At 46.2% G+C, this 24,129-nt stretch overlaps 4 protein-coding genes and 1 long non-coding RNA gene across 10 annotated transcripts; 3 read left to right on the top strand and 2 right to left on the bottom strand.

Annotated features, from left to right (window-relative positions):
• Positions 1 to 236: 236 nt before the first annotated feature.
• LOC101784449 (tryptophan synthase beta chain 2) lies at positions 237 to 3,258 on the top strand. 2 transcript variants are annotated; one of them, XM_004965762.4, is made up of 5 exons: positions 237 to 463; positions 1,330 to 1,663; positions 1,775 to 1,991; positions 2,107 to 2,743; positions 2,846 to 3,258. In XM_004965762.4, the coding sequence occupies exons 1-5, from the start codon at positions 400 to 402 to the stop codon at positions 3,094 to 3,096; spliced, it is 1,503 nt and encodes a 500-aa protein (XP_004965819.1). In that variant the 5' UTR covers positions 237 to 399; the 3' UTR covers positions 3,097 to 3,258. The 2 variants fall into 2 exon arrangements, with proteins under 2 accessions (XP_004965819.1, XP_004965820.1); XM_004965763.4 differs by having other exon boundaries at positions 1,333 to 1,663.
• A 611-nt stretch (positions 3,259 to 3,869) lies between these two features.
• LOC111256975 lies at positions 3,870 to 7,812 on the bottom strand. Of its 2 annotated transcripts, XR_002677304.1 has the most exons (5): positions 7,451 to 7,812; positions 6,073 to 7,359; positions 5,087 to 5,987; positions 4,875 to 5,002; positions 3,870 to 4,761 (listed from the first exon to the last, which is right to left on the bottom strand). It is a non-coding gene; the product is annotated as an uncharacterized LOC111256975 (long non-coding RNA). The 2 variants fall into 2 exon arrangements; XR_002677303.1 differs by having other exon boundaries at positions 4,875 to 5,987.
• A 3,619-nt stretch (positions 7,813 to 11,431) lies between these two features.
• LOC101785106 (protein RDM1) lies at positions 11,432 to 14,525 on the top strand. Of its 3 annotated transcripts, none has more exons than XM_004965764.3 (4): positions 11,432 to 11,592; positions 11,674 to 11,805; positions 12,170 to 12,319; positions 13,811 to 14,525. In XM_004965764.3, exons 2-4 carry the CDS (start codon positions 11,676 to 11,678, stop codon positions 14,209 to 14,211), a joined length of 681 nt encoding a protein of 226 aa, XP_004965821.1. In that variant the 5' UTR covers positions 11,432 to 11,592; positions 11,674 to 11,675; the 3' UTR covers positions 14,212 to 14,525. The 3 variants fall into 3 exon arrangements, with proteins under 3 accessions (XP_004965821.1, XP_012700530.1, XP_004965822.1); XM_012845076.2 differs by having other exon boundaries at positions 11,674 to 11,763; XM_004965765.3 differs by lacking the exon at positions 13,811 to 14,525 and adding an exon at positions 13,261 to 13,774.
• A 2,584-nt stretch (positions 14,526 to 17,109) lies between these two features.
• Positions 17,110 to 22,599, bottom strand: LOC101785782. 2 transcript variants are annotated; one of them, XM_004965766.3, is made up of 3 exons: positions 22,565 to 22,599; positions 22,358 to 22,427; positions 17,110 to 19,525 (listed from the first exon to the last, which is right to left on the bottom strand). In XM_004965766.3, exons 2-3 carry the CDS (start codon positions 22,374 to 22,376, stop codon positions 17,328 to 17,330), a joined length of 2,217 nt encoding a protein of 738 aa, XP_004965823.1. In that variant the 5' UTR covers positions 22,377 to 22,427; positions 22,565 to 22,599; the 3' UTR covers positions 17,110 to 17,327. The 2 variants fall into 2 exon arrangements, with proteins under 2 accessions (XP_004965823.1, XP_022681422.1); XM_022825687.1 differs by lacking the exon at positions 22,565 to 22,599 and adding an exon at positions 22,502 to 22,550.
• Positions 20,537 to 21,352, top strand: LOC111256952. Its single transcript, XM_022825688.1, has 2 exons — positions 20,537 to 20,864; positions 20,968 to 21,352. Exons 1-2 carry the CDS (start codon positions 20,542 to 20,544, stop codon positions 21,080 to 21,082), a joined length of 438 nt encoding a protein of 145 aa, XP_022681423.1. The 5' UTR covers positions 20,537 to 20,541; the 3' UTR covers positions 21,083 to 21,352.
• Positions 22,600 to 24,129: the final 1,530 nt, after the last annotated feature.

Genomic DNA, 24,129 nt, shown 5'->3' on the forward strand with positions numbered 1-24,129 from the left:
ACCGGAGCTGACATCACGCCGTGCGAGAGCGCCGGCCCGCCGCAGCCGCCGTGCCCGTGCCTGTGCCTGCAAGTCAACCTGATCAGTTATTGATGAAAGCGCAGGTGGTGCGCCGGGGCAGACATCGACGTCGACAGGGTGGGCCAGTGGTCTGGTCGCCGAGTCCAGCGTTCCAGCGGCGAATCAGATCATATCGCTCGTCCGATCGGAATAAAAAGAAAGAGAAGATCCCCTGGCAGGCAGCCTCTGAATAAACTACGCCGTGCGCGATCCGCACACATTTTGCCCGCGCGCTCCACGCTCTCTAGTTAAAGCCCCCGGCGGTCAGCGGCAGCGACCCCCAGCAGCCAGGAGGCATCTCCATCAGGAGCCCGAGTCGGGAGCGGAACTTGGAACAGGATGGCCGCCGCCGCCGCCGCCACCACCGCCACCACCACCACCCTTCGTCCTGCCCTGCCCCAAGGTGCGCCATGGATACACACACTCAAGCACACCCGCTTCATCCTCCCGCCGATTCCTTTGCTTGCTTTCGTTTCTCCTATTTTGAGATCTTGAATAGTTTTGGACTCTGTAATCGGTAGTTCTATCCTAGTCCTGTGAATCTCTCCTCCTCTGCTTGGGTTGGTCAGGTTGGGAGAGAGAGATGGGAGCTCGGGAAGCTCGTGCCCTTGCAGATTTTTTAAGCTTTGTTTCCTGCCAACATAGATCTACAGGAGTTTACTATATTATCGTTTTGATGCTGTTTGTTGCGCGGTCCCCGTCCCAAGATACTGAAGCAGAGCTCAGTTGACAGGCCTTGATTTAGTTTACTTTTTTTTTTCTCCCTTTTAGTATGAATGAATGTATGATGCGACTGTTCAAGTAGTTGGTGAGTACCAGATCAGAGGGGTGCAAATGGATATACCATGTTTCTAAAGAAAGGTTCATGTTTTCGGATGTTTTAGCGGCAAGTGTTTGAAATGCTAGCTTGAATTGTTGGAAGGGGTCGATTTGGGTCCTAATCATGTAGTTCGATAAATCACAAATCCGGTCATTTTGGTCAAATGTCGATGACTTGTGGGAGTAGCCATCAAATTGGATCCGATTTCATGACTAGGCTTACCCATAGCTACTATGACTTGTTCAGGTATACTACAGCATTTGATTTTCAATACATTTGAGACTGCCCCACAATGATTGTCTAGATTTTATGGAAGTTGGCATTTTAGGCCCAATCAGTGACTAGACTCTAGAGTTCGTTAAATCCTGTTCATCCTCCTGATTTCTGCCATGGGCACATTGCAAACGCCACCTCTGAAGTTCTGATGGATGCCACCTACACTGCTGCAGCAGGGCCAGAGCAAAGAGCTTCATTGCTCTGCACGCCCAAGCACAGGGTTGCTGCCGGTGGGAGGAGAAGCCTGAGCTTCACCGCGAGGGCCAGTCTGAACTCAGGCGCCAAGGTGAGCATCCCGAAGCAATGGTACAACCTCGTCGCCGACCTGCCGGTGAAGCCGCCGCCGCCGCTGCACCCGCAGACGCACCAGCCTCTGAATCCCAGCGACCTGTCGCCCCTGTTCCCCGACGAGCTGATCAGGCAGGAGGTCACCGACGAGCGGTTCGTCGACATACCCGAGGAGGTCATCGACGTCTACAAGCTCTGGCGCCCGACGCCGCTCATCAGGTAACTGAATTAGCGTTGGATCTCTTGGCCTTGCCAATGGCGGTTGCTGCCGTCAGAACTCAGTGGAGTGTGGACTGTGGAGTGAGTTCTTGCGATGCTGGCGATGTTCAGGGCCAGGAGGCTTGAGAAGCTGCTGGGCACGCCGGCGAAGATCTACTACAAGTACGAGGGGACCAGTCCGGCGGGGTCGCACAAGCCCAACACCGCCGTGCCGCAGGCATGGTACAACGCCGCGGCAGGGGTCAAGAACGTCGTCACCGAGACCGGCGCCGGCCAATGGGGCAGCGCTCTCTCCTTCGCCAGCAGCCTCTTTGGCCTCAACTGCGAGGTGGCCACGCATTTTGATCTTCTGTTCTTGATTGAAATGTTCCAATTGCACATTCGATCTCAATCTCATCGGTGTTCTTGACTGCTGAATCTGTGATGGCACGCACGAGATGCAGGTGTGGCAGGTGCGCGCGTCGTTCGATCAGAAGCCGTACCGGAGGCTGATGATGGAGACGTGGGGCGCCAAGGTGCACCCGTCGCCGTCGGAGGCGACGGAGGCCGGGAGGAAGATCCTGGCGGCGGACCCGACCAGCCCCGGCAGCCTCGGGATCGCCATCTCGGAGGCCGTGGAGGTGGCGGCCACCGACGCCGCCACCAAGTACTGCCTGGGCAGCGTGCTCAATCACGTCCTGCTCCACCAGACCGTCATCGGCGAGGAGTGCCTGGAGCAGCTGGCGGCGCTCGGCGAGGCGCCCGACATCGTCATCGGCTGCACCGGCGGCGGCTCCAACTTCGGCGGGCTCGCGTTCCCCTTCATGCGCGAGAAGCTCGCCGGCAGGATGAGCCCGGAGTTCAGGGCCGTGGAGCCCGCGGCGTGCCCCACGCTCACCAAGGGCATCTACGCCTACGACTTCGGCGACACCGCCGGGCTCACGCCGCTGATGAAGATGCACACGCTCGGCCACGGCTTCGTCCCCGACCCGATCCACGCAGGTGGGCTTCGCTACCATGGAATGGCACCTCTGATCTCGCACGTGTACGAGCTGGGCTTCATGGACGCCGTCGCCATACAGCAGACTGAATGCTTCCAAGGTAGTATCATACTCTGCTCTGCTTTTCGACAGCAAGAAACTTTGCAACAAGGGACGAAACAGCATAACATTTGCGTCTTGTTTGATGAACTGTGTGGAACAGCGGCATTGCAATTCGCCCGGACGGAGGGCATTATCCCGGCGCCAGAGCCGACGCACGCGATCGCGGCGGCGATCAGGGAGGCGATGGAGTGCAAGAAGACCGGGGAGGAGAAGGTCATCCTGATGGCCATGTGCGGCCACGGCCACTTCGACCTCGCTGCGTACGAGAAGTACCTGAGGGGCGACATGGTCGACCTGTCGCACTCGGCCGACAAGCTGGAGGCGTCCCTCGCCGCCGTGCCCAAAGTCTGATGATGCTGAAGAGATAGCTGCAATGATTGATATTTAGTTCTTGAATCTTGTGATGATCCATCAGCTGTGGACCTTGGGAAACTTACGAGATCCAAATAATGAAATGAATGAATAAATTTTATCAATAAAAATAATAAATTTGAGGGGAATGTTTGATATGGATTTTTTTTGAGAAGATTGCAGATATGCCGTGTTTGAACTTTGAACGTGACATGATCTTATTTTCATTTGAGAGGAGCGTAACTTTTGTGAACACATTTGGTGACCCCTTGTGTTCCAGCCGGGTGGTCCTATTTTGAGCTGATTATTCTTTTAGTGATATACAACATCAGAAATGCGCCAGTAGTACCCTTTTCAATCTCGAGATCTGCGATCCTATTCTCTTGAAGTCATTCATAAGGACGAGGGGATGCACGTATGCGCATTCATAAGGCCAAACACATGCAGGGACTTTGTTAATCAGAATCAGCTAAACTAGTCTCTTAAATTTGTTGGGGTGCACTATGTGCATTTATAGGGGTGAGCGTGGGCACGGGAGTGGCAGGGTGTGTATTATGTTGGGGAAAAAAAGAGAACATAATCTTAATCGAAACTCCTAGCGCCCGGACATTCCATGCATAAAAATGACCGACGTCCAATTCTGGATAGTAAATTTCCACAGCAACATACGCCATCATGTTTCATGTAACGTTCACGGCAACACGCAGAAAAAACTTTGAAACATGGACACTAATCTTTTGTAACATCAAAACGTAAATATTGAAACAACGCAATTCACAAATTGCAACATTGAATAAGAATAATCCTGACATAGAATAAGAATAATCCTGACCAAATCACCCGTTGCAACAACATAAATAATCTTTTACAACATCCCAAATAGCCTTTTGCAACATCTCAAATTCACATATGCGCATAGCCGCATACCAAATCCACCCAGTGCAGGTTCCAACATTTGCCCCAAAACCATCACGTAGCATCAAAAATCAAGTACTGCGACATGAGAAATCACCCGCCGCAACATCACAAGAAATGAACAAAAAGAGCGAGAGAGCGACAAAGAGAGAATGGGGAAGATCTCGTAGCCTGATTTTGGCCGCCGTGGCTCGCAGCTCTGCATCGACCTACCTTGGGCGGCGATGTCTACAGCCATCCTCGCCTCCCTATCCTGAATTGGAAGCAGCGACGATGAAATCAACCATCGGAGGCTCGGAGCCACGCGAGCGACCCTGTTGCGCCTGCCTCCTCCGACGCAGAGGAGTCCATCACTGGCAGCAGCCCTTCCCCCACCCTCCTTCCCCCAACTTCTTCTCCTCCGTTGCCCAAACTGCCATGAGTGAGTTCCTACGGCGCGTCGCGGCCAAACGATGAGGATGCGAGCAGCTCAGATCTGGGATTTGGAGTTGCATGAGCTTTGATAATGGAGAATCGAGGGGATTTTTTCCGAGAGAGAGAGAGAGCCGGCTAGCAGAGAGGAAATGTCTCGTGCGGTGAAGACAGCGAAGTCCCGGAGAGAAAAGGAGGAGACGGGCGGCGGTCCTTGTGGGTCCACCGGAGCAGCGCGTCCGACGCTCGGATGCTAGCATTTCGGCTTTGCCGTGCCATCCATGGAGGGGGCCAGCCAGAGATGCACATCTCCTTGATCCAGTTAGCCAGCTTGTAGTTCTAGTCAACATTGACAGCGTGTTGGTAAAATTACAAATCATTATGGTCATAAGCAGATGGCATCTGAGAGTCATTAAATTTACATGGAGCAGCTGCAAATAGGCTTTAGGTACCTTCGAATCTTCTGATACATCATGGAAGTTAGTTACTGATGTGTGCACCTGGTCCATCCTATGAGTTCTTTCTGAAGTCCAGTTCGTAGCACTTTGTCATCTATCATCTCTTTTCAAGAACAAGCATCCTGTTGAAAATTACCTGCATGATTGACTGATTGTAGAGAGAGGCTCTTGTGCATAGCTAGTTAGCTTCTCTCTTCTTCTCCTACCTGTCCGATGCTGACGATAGTTTCGGTGAAAAATCGCTAGGCCTGATTCACCATACTCACCCATGGGGATCCTTCTGTCATAAGCATCATGATAGAGTTGTAGGTGGTCTCATGGATTCGAGGTGATTACATACCGATGAAATAAGACTGGAAGAGAATCTCAGTGTATCTGAATCTCTCTGCCCCGATGGTGATCAGCTGTCCATTAGGCAGCTCATAGTTGTTGTCCGCAGAGGAGTTGGTCGTCACCTACATGGATTGGTTGTTGCAGATCCATGCCCTCATGCTTCTGAAACTCCTTGTTAGCTTTAGAAATCAATTTAGGTTGGTATAGCTGTTTCTATTGCTGAAACAATTGTGTCAATAACAGTGCATATAATCGAAGTATTTGTAATGATTGGTTTATGAGTATAATCTATTATCTGTCAAGCAAGTGGTGCTTTGCTTTTCAATTCCAATCACAGCAAGGAGGATGAGAAAAAAAATAGCTAAAAGTGCCAATTTGGTCCGCTAATTGGTGAACACAAAGATTTCAATTTAACAGTAGATGTTAAATTCCAGTCTTTGCATGAGGAAAAATATACTCAGATACATATGCTTCCTTTCTATATTTTTAGCCTAACGTTTAGTGAGTGCAAGGAGAGCGCATTCCAATATTACAATTTATTAATTCATATAGGTTTGGGCAGAGTCATGTACTTAAATATTGGGCCAATCTCTCTTTTTTGTGTGTGTCGTAGTTCTCCTTCTGAACAAATGCAATGAAATGATCAGTGCATACCTGTATAGCATGAACCTGCTGAACAAATAAAAAGCCATGTTCATCAGTAGGAAGGCCTCCTCAATTGTTGTACAGGATTTGCTTGGTAGGCTCTGAGCTCATGCAGACTGTTTCTGAAACCTGTCAGAACAAAGGAACCTCAGATGTAGTCCACATGAGCAAAGAACAAATCCAAATTACGCATCCGTACTGCATACCAGACTACCTGTACGGGTTGCATCACCGGTAATAATCGTGTTTGAGCTAATGAGCTTCAGCACCAGCGCCTGCGCGTCCGATCCCGACGGCACCTGCCATCGTATACGACAGCATCTGCAGAAGCATCGTCAGACATCTGGGCGGCGGCGCCTTCTGCAGGAGATGGACGGAACCTCAACATTGCAAAATCTAGGCGGACGGTCGGAACAGGAGATCTGGGTAGGCGTGGAAGTGGTGCCTGCGCGCCTATCATCCACTCCTGCTCCCCCACGCGTTCCGTGGTTGGATCGTCGCCATCTTGTTCCAGCTGCTGCCCGGCTCTGGCCTCTGGAGCTTGACATTTTCTCAACCAGCTACTTTGTCGACTTGGGAGCTGCCCCCAGGAGTTGCTCGATCCTCCATGTACTCGGCCCTGGCACACGAGCCGTTCGCGCGGGGCGCCAAGGGAGGACGGTTGAGGGAGGTGCGGCCGTGTGGGTGGCATGGCAGGAGTAAGGTGCGGGTGGCGAGGCTTGCTGAGGGCGGAGACCAGTTGGTGCTACGGGAGGTGGAGGACGACGCAGCGACTTACGGGCGGCGGGGATGACGGAGCACCGGAGGAGATGGAGGCAGGCAGCGCGGGAACGGGGAGGCTCGAGAACTCTCTGGAGACGTCAGATGCGGTGCCCGTTTTTTAACATCCGATCAAAATCCGACGGTGATCAAAAGGAGGCGACGTGGCCGAATCAGGGGTGAGATTGCGTGGTGCTGATTTCGTCCACTGGTGATGATTTGGGCGCGCGGGGAGCCATTGTTCTTCATTTCATAATTAGCACTGCATTGGGCATGCAGGGAGGGAGCGAGCCAGTGTCTTTTCATTTCATGGTTGGCGACATCATTGATCAAATGCAGGTGTTGTCCATAAATTCATTGTATGTGCATTGCATCATTGATCCAGTAACTTGGTACCGAGTTTAGTGCTGGTTACCTAGGAGTACTTGAGGCGCTCATATGCTGATCTTCCACACTTCCATATTTACCAGGTCTGAGCACCTCAGGGCACATGCAACTAAGCAAGGAAGCTATCAGTTGCAGATATACACCGGTTTTAATCCTGTTACTTCGGGGCAGCTGATTTGGAATAGGTAGTCTACCATATATATTCACAGATTTAATGAGGCTTCGAAACTGTCCGAACTCTGAAATATCAGTATATACTCGAAAGATTTGCCAATCTATTCAGCCATCCAAATGAGTCTCCTTATTGGAAAAGATAGGAAGTGCTTGAGGCCAAAGTACTCTACGTCCTCGTTAGCTGCAACACACCACAAGGGAACATGTCAATCAATATTTTGTTTTTCTTTTGCTGTTGTAGGAACGTGAAAACATGGACAGTGGAAACCAACCTGTTACATCCTTTTTTTTTTCTGGATGTGGGGTTGGTTGAAATTGCATTCATTGGCTTTCAATCTTCCTATTATATGCGATTTGCATTAGTTATAGGATCAGGATCTTATCAATCAAGTATAAGCTAAATGGAAAACCGAAAACTGGTGCATGCTAATCATTTTTTGCGGGTTCTGAACATGGTGCCTCTGTAATGTGCAAGTATCTAATGCCGTACAATGATTTCTTATTGATTAATGTTGTAGGAGCTGATACGCACCATTGTAGGTTTGCATGCTCTAATTCAGGCATAAATAGATAGAACCAATCGGCAAATAGCCTTATAAGTGTGGCAAGGTAATTGGTTCGTTTTGAACTAATCAAATTGTAGTACTCAAATACATCTTTAACATGCTATGTTCATTCTGTATGCAAAAGTGAACTATTCATTTTTCCCATTCAGAAGAACCAAACTAACAAAGTGGAACAAAAACAGGTTTGTACAGTGAAGATGATTCATGTGTGCTAAAACTCTTGTAAGTTGGAAAGGAAAGTGAGATAGATCCCATGAAGAAAAGAGGCATATATCAGATAGTTCAGATTTGGATGCAAACCACAGATGTGCCAAGAGGAAAGTGTTTAACTAAGAGTCTGAGAATACTCCATACGTAGAAAACTTTTGATCTAGATGAAAATACGCATGATTTATTTCTGAATATACTACATGACCACCGAATAGTGTCACGTACACACCTATCTACGATCAATCAGCTTAGCAATCGCTTGCAGGTTATTGCAAGGAAGGTAGAACATGGTTACTATTGGCCTGATATGTGTCCAAGCAAACAGAAACAAGGTTCAATTGCTAATGCTGTCATGCTACTTCATCGACACAAAATTAGGCACATAATATGTGATACGGAAAACTTCATGTTCCAAATCAGGAATTACCAACTCCCTAGTCTAATAATACATCACAGGAAAAATTTTCTCAGCGATATAAGTTATTCGTACAATATCATAGCATCTTTACCTATGCTGGTTGCACATATTTTTCTATCATTACCATATCATGCACCAAGGTAATACTAAGATAAAGCGACTAATTATAAAGATGCCATAGGGAAATCATTTCCATTTCAATCTGGAACTACCTAATGAATGCAGCCACAAAAGGCATAGCAACATATAGTCCTAATTAGCTACCATTCGCATAAAACAGTTGTGGAGGGAGAGAGAAAAAGATTCCATGCCTGTTATGTTGCTGCTCATACCAGTTTTCTAGCCACAATCGTTGCTTGCTGCTGACTGCACATCCCTCCATCAGTCCATTGTATTTCCCATAATCACTATGTATATTCCCTGACACCAACGAACAAATAGAAAATAAGCATGTTGAAATAAGGGAGAAAAAACGGAAGAGAAGCTAGGCAATAGCTCTCACACAGATGTAAAGACCAACACAGGTAGCCTGAGTGGTATTTCTTTTCTTCTTTTGCAAATGTTTACATATGTCATTAACATGGCAGCATACCACAGCTGAATAAACCTATGGTGTTTTTATCTTGTACGTAGATAGTGCCAAGGATTATTCTCCAACAACAAAAGCACTTGATGTGTAGAGGAATGTCTACTCTAGATTCATATAATTCTATTAAATTGGAGGGCTTGAAGGGAACATGCTTCTGAATGATCCTGTGCTAAATGTGGAAAATGAAAGAAACTATTTTCGTTTAGAAATGATGGCAGTTACTAACTTACGCATTGTCCATACAAAACTTCTGCACCAAAAAGAAAATAAAATAATTAACATTTTGACACACCAAATGAGTAGAACCATAGACATTTTACAGAAGAGATTTCTATAATTTGAGTACTGAATTAAACATATTGAACAACAACATGCAGTGATCCATTCAACGTTATTGCCTAAATAAAATAGAAAACACCACATATTTTGTTCAGATACAAATCCACCTCGCTCACCTTTCCGGCATTTTATCATACACCTTGAAGACAATATAGAACTCAGGATCATCAAGATTGTTGCCTTACTATAATAGGCATTTCACATTTGATTTGCCGAGCAAAAGTCACCAGTCAAACCGAGAAAATGAAAAGGAAAACACTATGGCACACAAATCAGTACAGCAGGCATTACCTATCATAATTCATAACCTGTCCAGTAATCTGCATTTACAAGGCAAAACATATACAAAGGACAGAGGAGAAGCAATACCTCAGCCAGGTGCTAACCGGAGAAGTGCAGAACTACACAGAGTATCGAGACTGAAAGAAGATCGAGGAAGGGAGAGCTGGGGGGCCATAGCAAGGCTCCACCCCACGGCAAGTGCTGCAGAAAGGGTGCGCGCGCGTGCGAAGCCGGAGAGAGGAGGGCGAACGACGGCAGGAGCGTGCGCGCGACGGCGCGAGTGCGGCGGCCCGGAGAAAATGGCACGCGGCGGCGGGCAACGAGAGCGCACGGAGGCACGTACCTGCAACCAGACGAGAAGGTTCGAGGGGATCAGGGAAAGAGTTGAGCAGCCAGTGCGGTGGTTGGAGGAGGCAGAGGAGGCGCCATGATCTGAGGGCGGCAACGGGAAGAGGAGAAGGTGTGGGCAGCGACGGGGGAGGAAGACGGGCGGCGCTGGCGACTTTTTTGTTTTTTATTTTTCGAAAGATTCTCACGAATAGGCTCCTGGCGGAACTAATTCCAAAAATGAACCTTTAGCTTGGCGCCATCCATGCTGGCACCAAGCTAAACCGTCTCGGCGCCAGCCATCCTGGCGTCAAGGTCTATACATAGCTGCTGACGCGAATGCCGACGTGGGGGGGTTGGCGCCATCCATTATAGCGCACGCCATGGATCTTGGCGCCGAGCTATCTACCATGTACCACACGTTTCAAACTAAACAAGTATAATTATTCCGAGAAGTATGCAACAAACTAAGCTATGGTTTAACTGGTTAGGGGGTGACTTCCTATCCTGGAGACCTGAGTTCATTTTTTTACAGGTAAACAAACGGTGCAACTTTATTTTACGAAAAAAAATCAGTTCCCTCGACGAGCGACGGGGTTGGCGCCGGTCGGTCGCAAAGATCTCGCGTTTCCGGTCGATATTGAACCTTTTTTCTACAATTTATTTTTTTCTTTATTTTTTGTACAGGTAAACAAACGGTGCAACTTTATTTTACGAAAAAAAAATCAGTTCCCTCGACGAGCGACGGGGTTGGCGCCGGTCTGTCGTAAAGATCTCGCGTTTCCGGTCGATATGATAAAATGTAGAAAAAAGTTCAAACTTAGATCTCTAAGATAAGAAGCCCACCTCTTAACTAGTTGAACCACAGCTTAGTTTGTTGCATACTCCTTGGAATAATTATACTTGTTTAGTTCGAAACGCGTAGAGATACGAGGTAGATAGCTCGGCACCAAGATCTACGGCACCAAGCTTGGCGCCAAGATCCATGGCGCCAAGCCCCCACCACATCGGCATCCGCGTCAGCAGCTATGTATAGACCTTGGCGCCAGGATGGCTGGCGTCGAGACGTTGTAGCTTGACGCCATCATGGATGGCGCCAAGCTAAGGATCCATTTTTGAAATTGGTTCCACAGGAGCCTATTTGTGAGAATTTTCGAATAAAAAACAAAAAAGTCGGGCGGCGCTGCATGGTTTTAGACGGGGAGATTTTTTTTCCTTGCAATGACGCGTTGACGTGGGTCGTACATTAAAGCGACGCTGCGGAGACGATGGCCAATCCTGAGCGCCGATCCAAGGTACACCGACGTGGATGCTGCGATTACTCGCCGAGGTCGCCTCGTTTGTTATATATTCTAATTAGAGATAACCTTTTTTTGGGAGGAGCATAATCTTGATAACTGAGCAGAGTTCCATGGACTGGGCCTAATGCTGCATATTCCCCATATCGGCCGGCCTTTTTCTTTCGGGTGAGCAATTTTATCTACTAGGCCGGCCCAAAATTAGAATCTCTATCTTGTCTGTACTCAAAAGCCCAAAGAGGTCTCCAAGCCGTCGAGGCCTCGAGGGTTTCGACTTTCGACTCGGGATCTGTCTCCGGTGCCGGCGACCTGCGACGGCGAGCTCCTCCACAGTCTCCTCCCCAACCGCATCCACCTCAGGCGAGGTTTCTCCTCTCTGATTCAGGTGAGCTCGCCAATCCCCTGCTCCTCTGCGTTCTCAGCGGGTTCTGGATGGAGGGGCTCTGACGGCGTCTGTGGGTATCAGATATGAAGAGGGCGGCGCCATGGGAGGAGCCCCAGGACGTGTCTTCCGGCGGTTCTTCAAGCGCGGATTCCGACCAAGAGGCCGGGAAGGGTAAGTTCGGGAGCGTTTCCAAAGCTGCTGCGGCAGCAGAAGGTGAGAGGTTTTTCTTTTTCTTTTTCTTTTTCTTTTAAGGTAGAAGCCTAGAAGGTGAGAGCTATACTGTGATTTGTTGACTCCGGGTACACCAATCTCTTTGCATATGCGTCCACTACTCCACTGCGATTATTGAAATTTATGTGCTCTGCTTTGGCCCTGAGATGATTGATTGCCCAATTATGAGTAGGCTGGTCTGTGCGTTGGTGAACTGTGGTCGCTTGTTCACCTTTCACCTTCCCAATGATGCAACATAGGTTATAGGCTTTGTATTGGCCATCTGTAAAGTATAAACACATATTACTTTCTATCTCTGAAGATTGTTTCCCAATGGAGTGCTGTTGACACTATTTGTTGTTATTAGATACGAAGAGGGGGGCGCCGGGTGAGGAAGCGGAGGACGTGTCTTCTGATGATTCCCTGAGCTCGGATTCTGATGATGAGGCTGGTAAGGGGAATGGTTGGAACGCCTTTAGACTGCCCAATTCCTCCAAAGCTGCTTCACCAGCAGAAGGTGAGAGCTTTTGATCCGTGAATCACTTCGCATTTGTGTGTTTCACTCGTGGGTAGGTAATGAGCTGATATGGTGATTGCTGATTTACTGTGATTGTGAAGTTTGTTCATGTACATATCAGCTCACATGAAGACTGTTTGTTCAACAGTTTGTTCACATAGGTCATAGGCTTTATATTTGCCACGTGTACATGAATGCTTCTTTCTGAACCACCTATGAAGACTGTTGTGCGTTCAAATTGAATGTAGAAGAAATAATAAAGCAAGTTGTTGGAGAGACGTGCTTAGTTGATATCTGTTTGCCCTACAAAACTAGGTTTGCTTGCAAACAGATTGAACAGGTATCACTCTAAGAAATTGAGTGAAGTCTATGATATCTTGTTTACCTTTAGCTATCTCTATTTCAATGAAGAATTGTCAGCTTGTCCTGTGTAATCTTGTCCTCAAGTTATTTGGATTGAAGTTTTGAGTTTCCCAAACTGATGGATGGTTGCATATTAATACAGTTGCAGCTTGGATTTTCTTGGAACCATTAGGTTTTCCTTTTCTTTTTTTTTTCCAGATTGTGATAGCACTAAAATGGCTCTCTTAGCTGAGCCCAAGTTCTCACTCTCAGCTGGTTTACTACTGTAGCTGCAGATTTACTAGCCAATATATTCAGGAAATTTGTTTCTGGATCTTTCCAAGTATGAGTTTGTGCAAATAAGCAATGCACTTTTAGATATAGTTGTGGTTTGTTTTATTGCATCTTTTGTTTTTTGCAATTATAGCCAAATAACAACTCTCAATGCATTTCTTGCAACTAAGTATTAAATTTGAGATTTAGAAATGTTCGTTGGGGAAAGAAACTTGTGTTTCTTAACTGGGCACCTCTGAGACATGGACTGAGCTGTTGCAGATCCTCAGGAATGGTCTTTCTAATGTAGTAATGGGATCATGCAGGTGCTCTGATCAGGAGGGCTGAAATGTATCAACATTACATGAAGCACATTCCGGTTCCTGCTTACCGTGATTCCCTAATCCCATTCACATCATGGATGGGACTCGCCAGATCACTGAAGCAGTTGTACAAACAACCCTTGCATTACCTCACTAATGTCCTATTGAAAAGGTGGGATCAGCAAAGGATTGGGAGTGATGATGAGCATCGGCGTCTAGACGCCGTTGTCCACCCTGTGAGAGCTGAGACCCTAATTTGGGCTACTGAAGAAGTCCATAGGTTGACCACCTCTGGTCGGCACTTAGCTAGTCTTTGGGCATCGGATCCCTTGTATCATGCTTACATAGATCCAGTGTTCCCTTCCATAAAGTTGGATTAGCAAACAAGTTGGGCCTTTTTATTTTGTCTATTTTGGTACTGTTGAAGCCGACACAGTTTTATTTGCTAAATAGCAAGTACCAACAGTAAATATGAACTCCAGATGATTGTTGTTCTAAGTATGATAACTCATTGTTAGGGTTTATTTTAACATTGATTTTAGCTCTTGAACAGTAGCCGTGTCAAAGAGGAAGAAAACTGGTGGTGTGGATTTCAGTGCTTTGAGCAGGCATGGATACCGCGGTGGTCCATCTGTCCTGACAGTTCGTCCCCAGGAGGAATCTAATTGGTCATGGTCCACTGGAAAAGATCGTGATGACAAAGAAGATGCGCCTGAGTCCTATGAAGAACGGGAGCGCACAAGGGCTGCAGTAACTGAAGGAGAGAAGCTTATCGGTGTGCAGAATGCACCGCTGAACCAATTACTATTAGAGAAAGACCATAAGAATGCTTCCTTCTCGCAGAAGGAGAAGCGGAAGAGGGATCGGGGGCAGGCCAGCAGAGGGAAGAACTACGTCGAGGAGGAGAAACGGCTCCTGAGGGGGAGTGGCGTTTACTCTGGCTTTGATATTTGAAAGTAAACTGCTATGAATGCAGTGAGACTTCTAACATGTCTGCCTACAGAGGATTAATCCTTGGCTTTAAGCTTCATCGTGTGCTTTGGCTGCTGTTGTGTCGCTAGTAAAATAGTCGTGTCTCTGAGTGTAGGGCTGGTTAGCGTTGAGCTTCCTGTGATGTGGGACTTAAGTTTGGACTTTGGATATGCGTATATATATTGCAGCGATCTATATGTATTTCATGCCCTGCTGTTTCCTTTGACGGTTGTTGGATGGCATTTTGGAGTTGTGACAATGATGGATATAAATTAGGAAATGACAATCTCTCTATCTGCCTCTGAACATATTTGCTCCTAACTAGAAGGCAGACCGTCTTTATATAATTATTGCATAGTATTAGCATGGTTTGATCAGTGAGTAGTATTTTTTTAATCATGCAATCTTTCACAACTGATACTTGATTGTTTTTGGGAGTGGCCATTGACTAGCATGTACTTGATTGACAACTGATACTTGCTAATCTCCAACGACAACTGATACTTTCTTGCTAATCTCCAACGATGGACGCTTTCAGTGCATGGTGGAGCATGTGAAACCATGGAGTACTTTTGTAGTGACATGATGTAGTTGTACTACTTATCAACTTGGCTTTCTCCAATGTCTCATGATTGATGCAGTTATATTACTTGTCTACTTTCTTCAGTGTCAGATGATCGACAGACCTTGTAAGAGAAGATAAGTTTACCTATTACGTGATAGGGTATGTTAGTAGCACACCATTTATAACTGGACGCCGGCCGCTCATGCAGTTTTTGTGCATATGAGAAGCTAAACTTGTGTGCTCTTCATGCAGTTTTTGTGCAGATGAGAAGCTAAGCTTGTGTGCTTTCATGTGTTTGGTTTGGCTCCCTTCCCGTTCCAAGCTGCGCTGCTGCTGACAGCTCGCACTGCATTCCACATTGCCATCGCAGCTTGTTACTGGGTTGGCAACTGGAAATGGGAGCGCTTGCGAGAAATTGTTGCAGGCATCAGCACAGCTCATTGCTGCATTTCTTGGATGCTATTTGTTCAAAATCCAGTATTTGATTTGCCACTGCAGAAGAAAGGGAGAGTACTGTATCTCGAATTCTCCATATATACATAGCAATAACTGTAATTGGGAATGCATACTCCCACCCGGCACAACGCAAGTATCCGCTTTGAAAAGACGCAGAATGGTAAGCAGCATTGTAAGTCTTTTTTATGTTTGTAGCTGCAACCATCGTTTCTTTACTTAAGGCTCAGTTACAACCGCTGCCGTCTTATCTGTACGTACCTCATGTCATGATGTCTCTCCCCTCAACATAGATGGATGTCGATTGTGAATGCCTGAATGGCTGAATCCCCTACCTTCCCTGAACGGGTTCGCCAGGATCAGCTTGTAACAGACACATGGCCTTTTCAATGTCAGAGTTTTGTTAGTATAGTTTGTTCAGTGAGTGGATGGTTTACCATGCTGTCTCTCACATTATCTTGGAATCAAGATCATAATACCTCATTTTGAAGTTTAACTAGCATAATACAATCGATCGATGGTATCTACCAGTTAGCTATACTATTTATGAAACGAAATGACTATATGTTTGTGCTGGAGGCCTGAGAGGCGGTGACTGTAGATGCCGTGAGCGTTGGATGGCACGAGCGTTCCCTAATGAGTGTTGCATCGTGGTCTATTGGCATGTGATTTGATGGAAGCTTTCTTGATCAGCTGTGAGGCCATGACGCTAGGGCACACCATCAATTCAACCATTGCAGTTCACTCGATCAGTAATGAGGCCATAAGGACAAAACACTCTCACTGTTTGGTTTTAGGATTATCTGCATGATGAATAGCTGCTACCCTACATGATTCTCTCCCACAGCCGAATAATTAATTGTTCAATCAGCCCCTGCAGAAAGGTGGCACTCGACTAGCTAGGGACCAGGGTCGTAATGGAATCGTAAGCTCTGATGAGTGCATCGTCGTCCCTCGTGTACTCCTATGTCCATGTTTGATCCCACCAGCTTAATTTAGTTGTTTTGCTGGGAGCACGCAGCTAAACTTTAGCTGGGTGATAGTTAAGACACTAGCTAAATTATAGCTAGGGGATCCAAACAGCTAAAATTTAGCCAGCTAAAGTTTAGTTAGTGGCATCCAAATAGAATTTTTATTTGACTGTATGTACGAATGATCTAGGTGGTTAAGGCAATTTCTATGCCTTACAAGTTTAGCTGAACCACTTTTTGATGAATGGGCCTGTTCGCTTCAGCTTATTCAGCCGGCTTATCAGCCACCAAACAGTATTTTCCTCTCACAACAAATCAGCCGTTTCAGCTTTTCAGCCGGCTTATAAGCTGAAGCGAACAGGCTCAATGTTTTACTGGCGATCGAGTTAAACTTTGCCGTGAATCCTTCCAACCGCAAATATATCAGTACAATAGCCATCCTCATTGTTCTATACAATATTTTTTAACATGTTATATTTTGTTTGTCCTAAGTCAAACTTGTTCAATTTTGATCAAGTTTATAGAAAAATATAACATCTACACTATCAAATATCAAAATATATTCCATGGTTTATTCAATGAAACATGAAACAAATTGGTATTGTAGATGTTATGTTTTTCTATAAACTTGATCAAAGTTGGACAGGTTTGACTTAGGACAAAGCAAATGTGACATGTAAAAAAAAGAGAAAGTATTTAAATAGACATAAGTTGTCATTATTGTCTATTAGACTATTACCAACATGATTTGAGAAGACATAGGCTGCTGCTAACTAATGCAGCTCATCGCCCCAAGTAGAAGTTCACTCATGCCACTCACGAGTGCTTCAGGCGGCTTCACCCTAGAGAAGTTCACTTTAGAAACGGACATCCATTTTGCAAACACAGGCACACATGCAACCAGCTAGGCAGATAAATAAATAGGGTTACAACACTTCAGCACCAAATGAACCCAACGCATACGTGCGGACCTCACAATACAACCAGGTTTCATTGTCTTTACTCACACAGTCACACATGATAACGACGTTTTAATACACAAATAGCAATCACAACAGGATTGAGGACAGTTATTTGCGGATGTTCTTGCCCCCGACTTCTCAGTTTGATTAGATGGCATGAGCAGCAGGACGCTCCAGGATGCCAGCATGCATAAGCAAAGCCCAAACATGTGTCACGAACTCGCCACCTTCAGCAAGAGACTCTATATGGGCAGCAACATTGTCACATGGGGCGATGTACAGCATCAGCTCTGCCCAGAAATCTGCGAGAAGGTTCCACCGCGTCACCTGGTCCTCCATGCTCGCTAGTTTTATCCCAAGTACGGCGCCCTTGGCCAACATCCAATCGCGTGCCCTTCCTTCGTTGTGCTGTTGCTGCAGCTCCCCAAACAATGTCAATATATCCGGATTTACCTTGAAAGCTCTTCTTGCTTCGTATACTAGTTCCTCAAGCGTGGACTCTGTCTCTATTGGACTGCCAGGAACCAGTTTTGGGGCGAACTTGACCAAGTATGCACAATACTTGGACAAGCTGGTGGCAACAAGCTTCGGATTACTGGTTTGTGCTGTGGGTTGCACATTGACTCGGTTCGATTCTGATATCTCGCAGTAGCTTGTTGCAATGTGCCATAACAATATAACCTGAGCTAGAGTGAACTCATTGTTGGTTGGACATGCCCAGCACAGCTCAGGCATGCCATGCCTCACAAGTGCCGGTGCTCCGTTTGCAATCTGGCCATTTGAGGCCTTGAGAGTCCATGCTATCGCTTTCTTCACCTCCATGGGCACTGGTATGGACTGTCCTTTTTTTCTTCCTTCCCGGAACATGGTCATAAGCTCACTATGTTTCTCCAAGAACTGATTATCAGGGTATCTGAAAGAATCCATGAGTGAGTATTGGCCGATCTTGTTCTCCCAGCGGCCAAACCATTTGCATTCCTCCAGAAAGATTGAAACTTGTCCGATTAACAGGAAAAGTTTCCCAATGTATGAGTTCCCATGCCATGCGGGTTCTGCCATGTACTTGCAAACCAGAGATACTTTTGCCCAATCAGAGGCGCAGTACATCCCTATCTGCAGCAGTTGAAATATCGCAAGGGCACACAATATTACTTTGGTGACAATAATGCCTTGTTTCTCCGTGGCAACAAATCCAAATTCCCAATATTCCTCATGTGGCTCGAGGTCGATGAGAGCATATACCCCGATGAATATACTCAGCAAGGTGATGCAGAGTGAAAGAACAGCGGACCGTATCTCTCCGCGGATCATGATTACTGCATTCTTGGTGTAGAAGAAGTCATAGAGGAAACCTAGCTCCACCTCGATCACTTGGAATGCTCTCTTGCAGTCTTTGGCATCCTCCATTTCCCGCAAGAGCCCCTGGAGGACGAGGTCACGAGTCTTGGCGATCCCAGCTTCAGCGCAAGAATACCCGAAGTATCGTCGCACCGTGAGGCGGAATAGTGCGAACGAAAGGCAGACGTCCTTCAAGTGGCAGATCGCTGGGTCCTCAGCGGACGACTGTAGAACGCCATTGCCATGGAGGCAGATCTTGTGCAAGGTGATTAGTTCATCAGAAGCTGTCTGGATGTGGTCTTGTCTAGGTCCTGTTGGCAGGCTCACGTGGAAGGGATGAACAAGGTAGTTATACCCCCGCATGGTACGAGGGTCATAATCATCGGGAGCGCTCCCCAGCGCCATCTCATAGTCCTTCATGTGGCGGGCGACCGTCTGGCTGCCGCTGCTCCGTGGATCACTGGCTAGTTTGAGAGCAATTATCCTCTCGAAGTTTTTGATTGACAGTAGAGTAAACAAGATCAACAGAGCTCCGGCACGGATGGTCATCCCTTTGGTTGCGTCAACGAAAAAGATGGCCACGGTCGAACCACCGTAGATCAGGTACATGACATTGTCCAGGATAAGTTTCAGCCACTGCTTGTTCTCATCGAGATTCTGGACAGACACCGAGTTGGCGCCGCTGATGAGGAGGATGAGGAATGTAGCCCACACCAGGTACAGTTCGTTTTTGACGACGCCCTGCATCAGCCCCAGCGTGTATGAAAGCAGAGGCAATGAAAGCAGGTACGCTCCGCTGACTGCGTACAGGACGATCGGGTTGCGGGAGCGGCGGCGCCAGGGACCAACGAGCAAAAGGATAAGCAGAACCACAGCAGCCACGATCACACAAAATTCCACAATTCTTACTGTTTTGTTTGGATGAAGAAATATATTGATCCATAACAATGTACATTTCTTGCACAGCTGCTTGTATTGATCTGCGTTTGAAACGCACCAGACCACTCCTGCAAACAAAGTACGCAAACTGTCAGACTAAAGTACTAGCTTATTTTTAGCGATGTCAAGATGGCGCTTGTGCAAACTGTGAGCTATGCAAATTTGTCCCTTCGACGACAATCAACCATGAATTATGATGGGCTAGGCTCTTTATTACCAAAAACTAGCTTATGGCCCATACGTTGTCACGAGCACAGACAGATGTTAAATCAATTTCCTGTCCGGCATGTACATATTCTGATGGCAAAATAGTATGGTCCTGTTTGGATCATCGTCTACGGTTTAGCTGGTTAAATTTAGCAGCTAAGGAGGTGTTTGGATCCCAGGCTAAACTTTAGCCCCTGTCACATCGAATGTTTGACACTAATTAGGAGTATTAAATATAGACTAGTTATAAAACCAATTTCACAACCCCTAGGCTAAATCGCGAGACGAATCTATTAAGCCTAATTAGTCCATGATTTGACAATACGGTGCTACAGTAAACATTTGTTAATGATGGATTAATTAGGCTTAATAGATTCGTCTCACGATTTAGCCTAGGGGTTCTGCAATTAGTTTTGTAATTACCTCATGTTTAGTCCTCCTAATTAGCATCCGAATATCCGGTGTGATACGGACTAAACTTTAGCTCCAGGATTCAAACACCCTAAGGATCCAGGGCAGCTAAAATCCAGCTAGAGAGGCATCCAGCTAAACTTTAGCCCTTTAGCTGATTTCGACTTGCTAAACTAGCTAAATCTAAATAAAAATGTTTAAAGATAATTTTACCCCTCCACTGCCTCGGTACAACCCCCCCGTTCCTTCCCACCCGTGCGCCTCCCTCCCGAAAAAACTCCTCTCCCTGCCGCAATCCCCATCTCTCCGTAACATAGCGCCGCCGCCAGGCCACTCCTCCTCTCCCTCCCGCAGGTTCCCTCCTCCCGCGCAAATCCATCCTGCCGTGACCCTAGCCTGCCGTCACTCCATTTCCTCTCGCCGGCACTTTCTGCAGGGCCGGCGGCGCAAGATGGTGCAACCGGAGATGGTGCCCTGCTCCCAGCGCGGCGCCTCCTACTACAACTGCCAGGCCGGCACCGGCACCGGCGTCGGCGGGCGCGTGGGCGCCGGCGACCTGCTGGCCGGCCACCTCGTGGTGCGGCGCGCAATCAGTAGCGGGCGCGCATGCCGGGGCACGGTGGGCGAGTGCATGGAGTACATGGACGTGGACGGAGTGGGCGAGTGCGACGTGGCCGGGATGGCCACCGTCGGCGGCGACAAGCGGCGGGTGCTGCAGGGCGGGTCCGGGTACATCGGGCTACGACGCGCTGGGCAGTGTGGGGGCATGGCTGATCGGTTGTGCAGTGAGTATGTGTTTGTTCTATTCTGTGTTCCAGCTTCTGGTATTGTTTGTCTTTAGCCTTTGAAAGAACCTTTTCTATTTTTTCCCTTTACTTTGTGCGACGTACAGAGCAACGGAGCACACCAACAGCAGCTCCTGGCGAGATACAGAACGACGGAACAGAGCAACAGAAGATTTTGGTACATACGTCTCGGGAGATAGAGGTGCAATTAATGAAGGGTAGCATGGTAATTATTTTTAACAATTATCTAGTGGATCCAAACACCCCTAACTAACCAACTAAAATTTAACATGCTAAAAGAAAATTTTTAAACTTTAACCAGCTAAATTTTAGATAGGTAGATCTAAACAGGATCTTACATAGTAGCATAGTCCAGCACCTCAGCCTGCTGCATTGGCGAGTCAAGGCAGAAAAGAATAACCATGGACAAGCTTGCATCTCGAAACACAAAAAAAAAGAGCCCGGAACAAAGCATCCATTTTTGTACCCACACTGGCCCAATCAAGATGGCTTCTTCTAGCACAATTGCCATCGTCTTAAGCTTCTAGCTAGATTGAGTTATTGTCTATCGATTGGTGCATGTAATATAACAGGAATGATAGGAAGCCACGTCTGGCGCAGCCACCATCTGGCACGGGAGTAGGGTGGGGCGCAGCTACGGATGGAATAGGAGGGAGAAGAGACTCAGGAGGTATTTGATACGTTGCACTAAAATTTAACACCTATCACATCGAATATTTGGATGCTAATTAGGAGTATTAAATATAAGTTAATTATAAAATTAATTGCACAGATGGAGTCTAATTCGCGAGAAAAATCTATTAAGCCTAATTAGTCCATGATTTGACAATGTGGTGCTACAATAACCATTTGCTAATGATGGATTAATTAGGCTTAATAGATTCGTCTTGCGAATTAGCACAGCGTTTTGCAATTAGTTTTATAATTAGCTTATATTTGGTCATCCTAATTAGTATCCGAACATCCGATGTGACACTACTAAAATTTAGCACCTAGTATCCAAACACCCCCTCAGGCTGAGATCGGTTTCTTTGAAACAAGAAGCATCTATACATGAGAAGCTCACATTCATCATCCCAAAATCAACCGTACCCAGAAATTGAAGAAGAGGAGTGTTTTTTTTTACCGTGCTTTGATACGTATTTTATTAAGAGGAGAAAGAAATACAGGAGCCTGAGCTGACTGTGCAGAGGAGAAAGAAGAAGAGGAGAGTTCTTTGGTTGCTCCATTGTTTACTGATGACGATGGACAACAACTTGGCACTTTTTATTAGATCTGGAGGATTAGCCTCACCTGCTACCCTTTTCACAAACATATGTATGGAGTCAACTAACAAATTTTTAATGAATAACGAAACGCGAAAGGCTTTAACTTAACATGTGCACGCACATCTATCGCAGTTGCCAATCAACAAATGAGCAACTGCCAGCAGAAAACTGAAGATGGACAAATAGTTCGAGACTTCGAGAGGCTTACCTTCGCCAGTGGTGTTCATCGATCGAGCCACCGTCTCTTGCTCAGCCACTTAATTCGTCACCAGCACGCCCTGCCAGAGCAAAACAATTAGACATCATCGAGATGGAGCATACAATACAACCAGATGGAAGGAGCAGAAAGTACTAGAGTAGTTGCAGAATTTTCCAAGTAAAAAAAAAGAAGAAAGAAGGAAGGGTAGAGCTGTGCCTTCACTTCTTGAGACGCCAATAGGTTGGAACAACTGGCTTATGCAACATGGGCGTGGCCTAGCTAACATATATTCGGTTCAGTGCTACAGTCATCAATAATTGCAGCAACAGTACCACTGTTATCTTTGTGTCGATGTGGCCCCTCAGTCCGGCCATACCGTGTTAGATTCATTTATTTCAAAAAAAATCGTGGTAGATTCAGAAGGCTAATTATTTCCCCATCCCCCTAAGTCATTTTCTTCACGTGTAATAAGGTCTGAGATATATCGAATGATCCAATATAATTTGCATGTCACGTACTCTTTGTGCTTTACGTATGACAATTTTAACTAAACATCATAAACTACACTCATTCGTCCAACCTGATAGTACCGGTTAAAGTTGGATCCGGTACTATACTAATATCAGTACTCAGTCCAAATTTGATAACCACTGGAAGCATTTTAGTACCGATTCATAACACCATCTAGTATTAAAAAGGTACTTGTTGAGAGAGTAGATGAAATTGAGTGTATAACTGAGATGTAGCTGCTTTCATAAGCTTTTACTACTATTTACTTTCAACAATTACTACTCTATTTACTTTCAACAATTACTACTCTCCTAAATTGTCATATTAGTACAGAAGTAGAACTAGGACACAAAACTTTTGGGTAGTAGAATAGACACACTTTCGTGCTATGGACAAGAGGATGAATTTAGCTAATCAATAGGGCACACTTGTAAGAAAAAAATGTAAAAGCCTAATTAATCCTTCTTAGCCATCTTGATTTTTCAGTATACTCCCTCCGTCTGTATCTAAGTATTAGAAATTTATCCTCAAGTATAAGACATTCTATGTACATTATTTGGCTTACTGCTTATTTAATTTTTCTCGTAGTCAACATGATAGATTTGGCTGATTAGTGGATTAGTTAAAAAGGATCCTTGGTTTCTGCAACTGTGATTAAAACAATTAGACAACACAACTCTCCATGTTAGAACTCAGGGTACATGTGTCTTTTGCTAGTTTTTCTAATTTATCCTAAAAATTCTAGGATGCCTTGTATTCAGGATAGAAGGAGTATATAAACGGTATCTAGTCAGGCAAGAGGGTTGAACCTTTTTTATTTGCCGGCAGTATCTGTAGTATATATATTCACGCACTCATCTACCTTTATAAAACACAAAACACAACTGCACTGTAATTAAACCCAAGTGGCCAAAACCCACAGGCCACGGGATAGGGACAATTATTGTCAACAGGCACATTGTACAGTGCGAGAAATCTCTGCAATCAGCTAGCTTATCCTCGATCACCGATCCATTTGACTGTGAATAGTATCTCTCCCGTTTCATTTCCTTGCATGGCGCTGTCTTTTTCTCTTAAAGTTCGCTCCAAGATGGCTCGCGCGGGGTTTTATGGAGTGTGAGATGCCCTGTAGTTGGCGACGCAGACAGGAGCTGCGAACCGCCGACTGCAAATGCGCAAACGCACCCACTGACTGTGGCATGCAGGGAAAAGGACGAGCAGAAGATAAAGGGTGGGGACATGATATATCTTTTTGCTTGATTGGACTGGAG

Source organism: Setaria italica, chromosome IV (genome assembly GCF_000263155.2).
Source record: "Setaria italica strain Yugu1 chromosome IV, Setaria_italica_v2.0, whole genome shotgun sequence".
Taxonomy (NCBI): Eukaryota; Viridiplantae; Streptophyta; class Magnoliopsida; order Poales; family Poaceae; genus Setaria; species Setaria italica.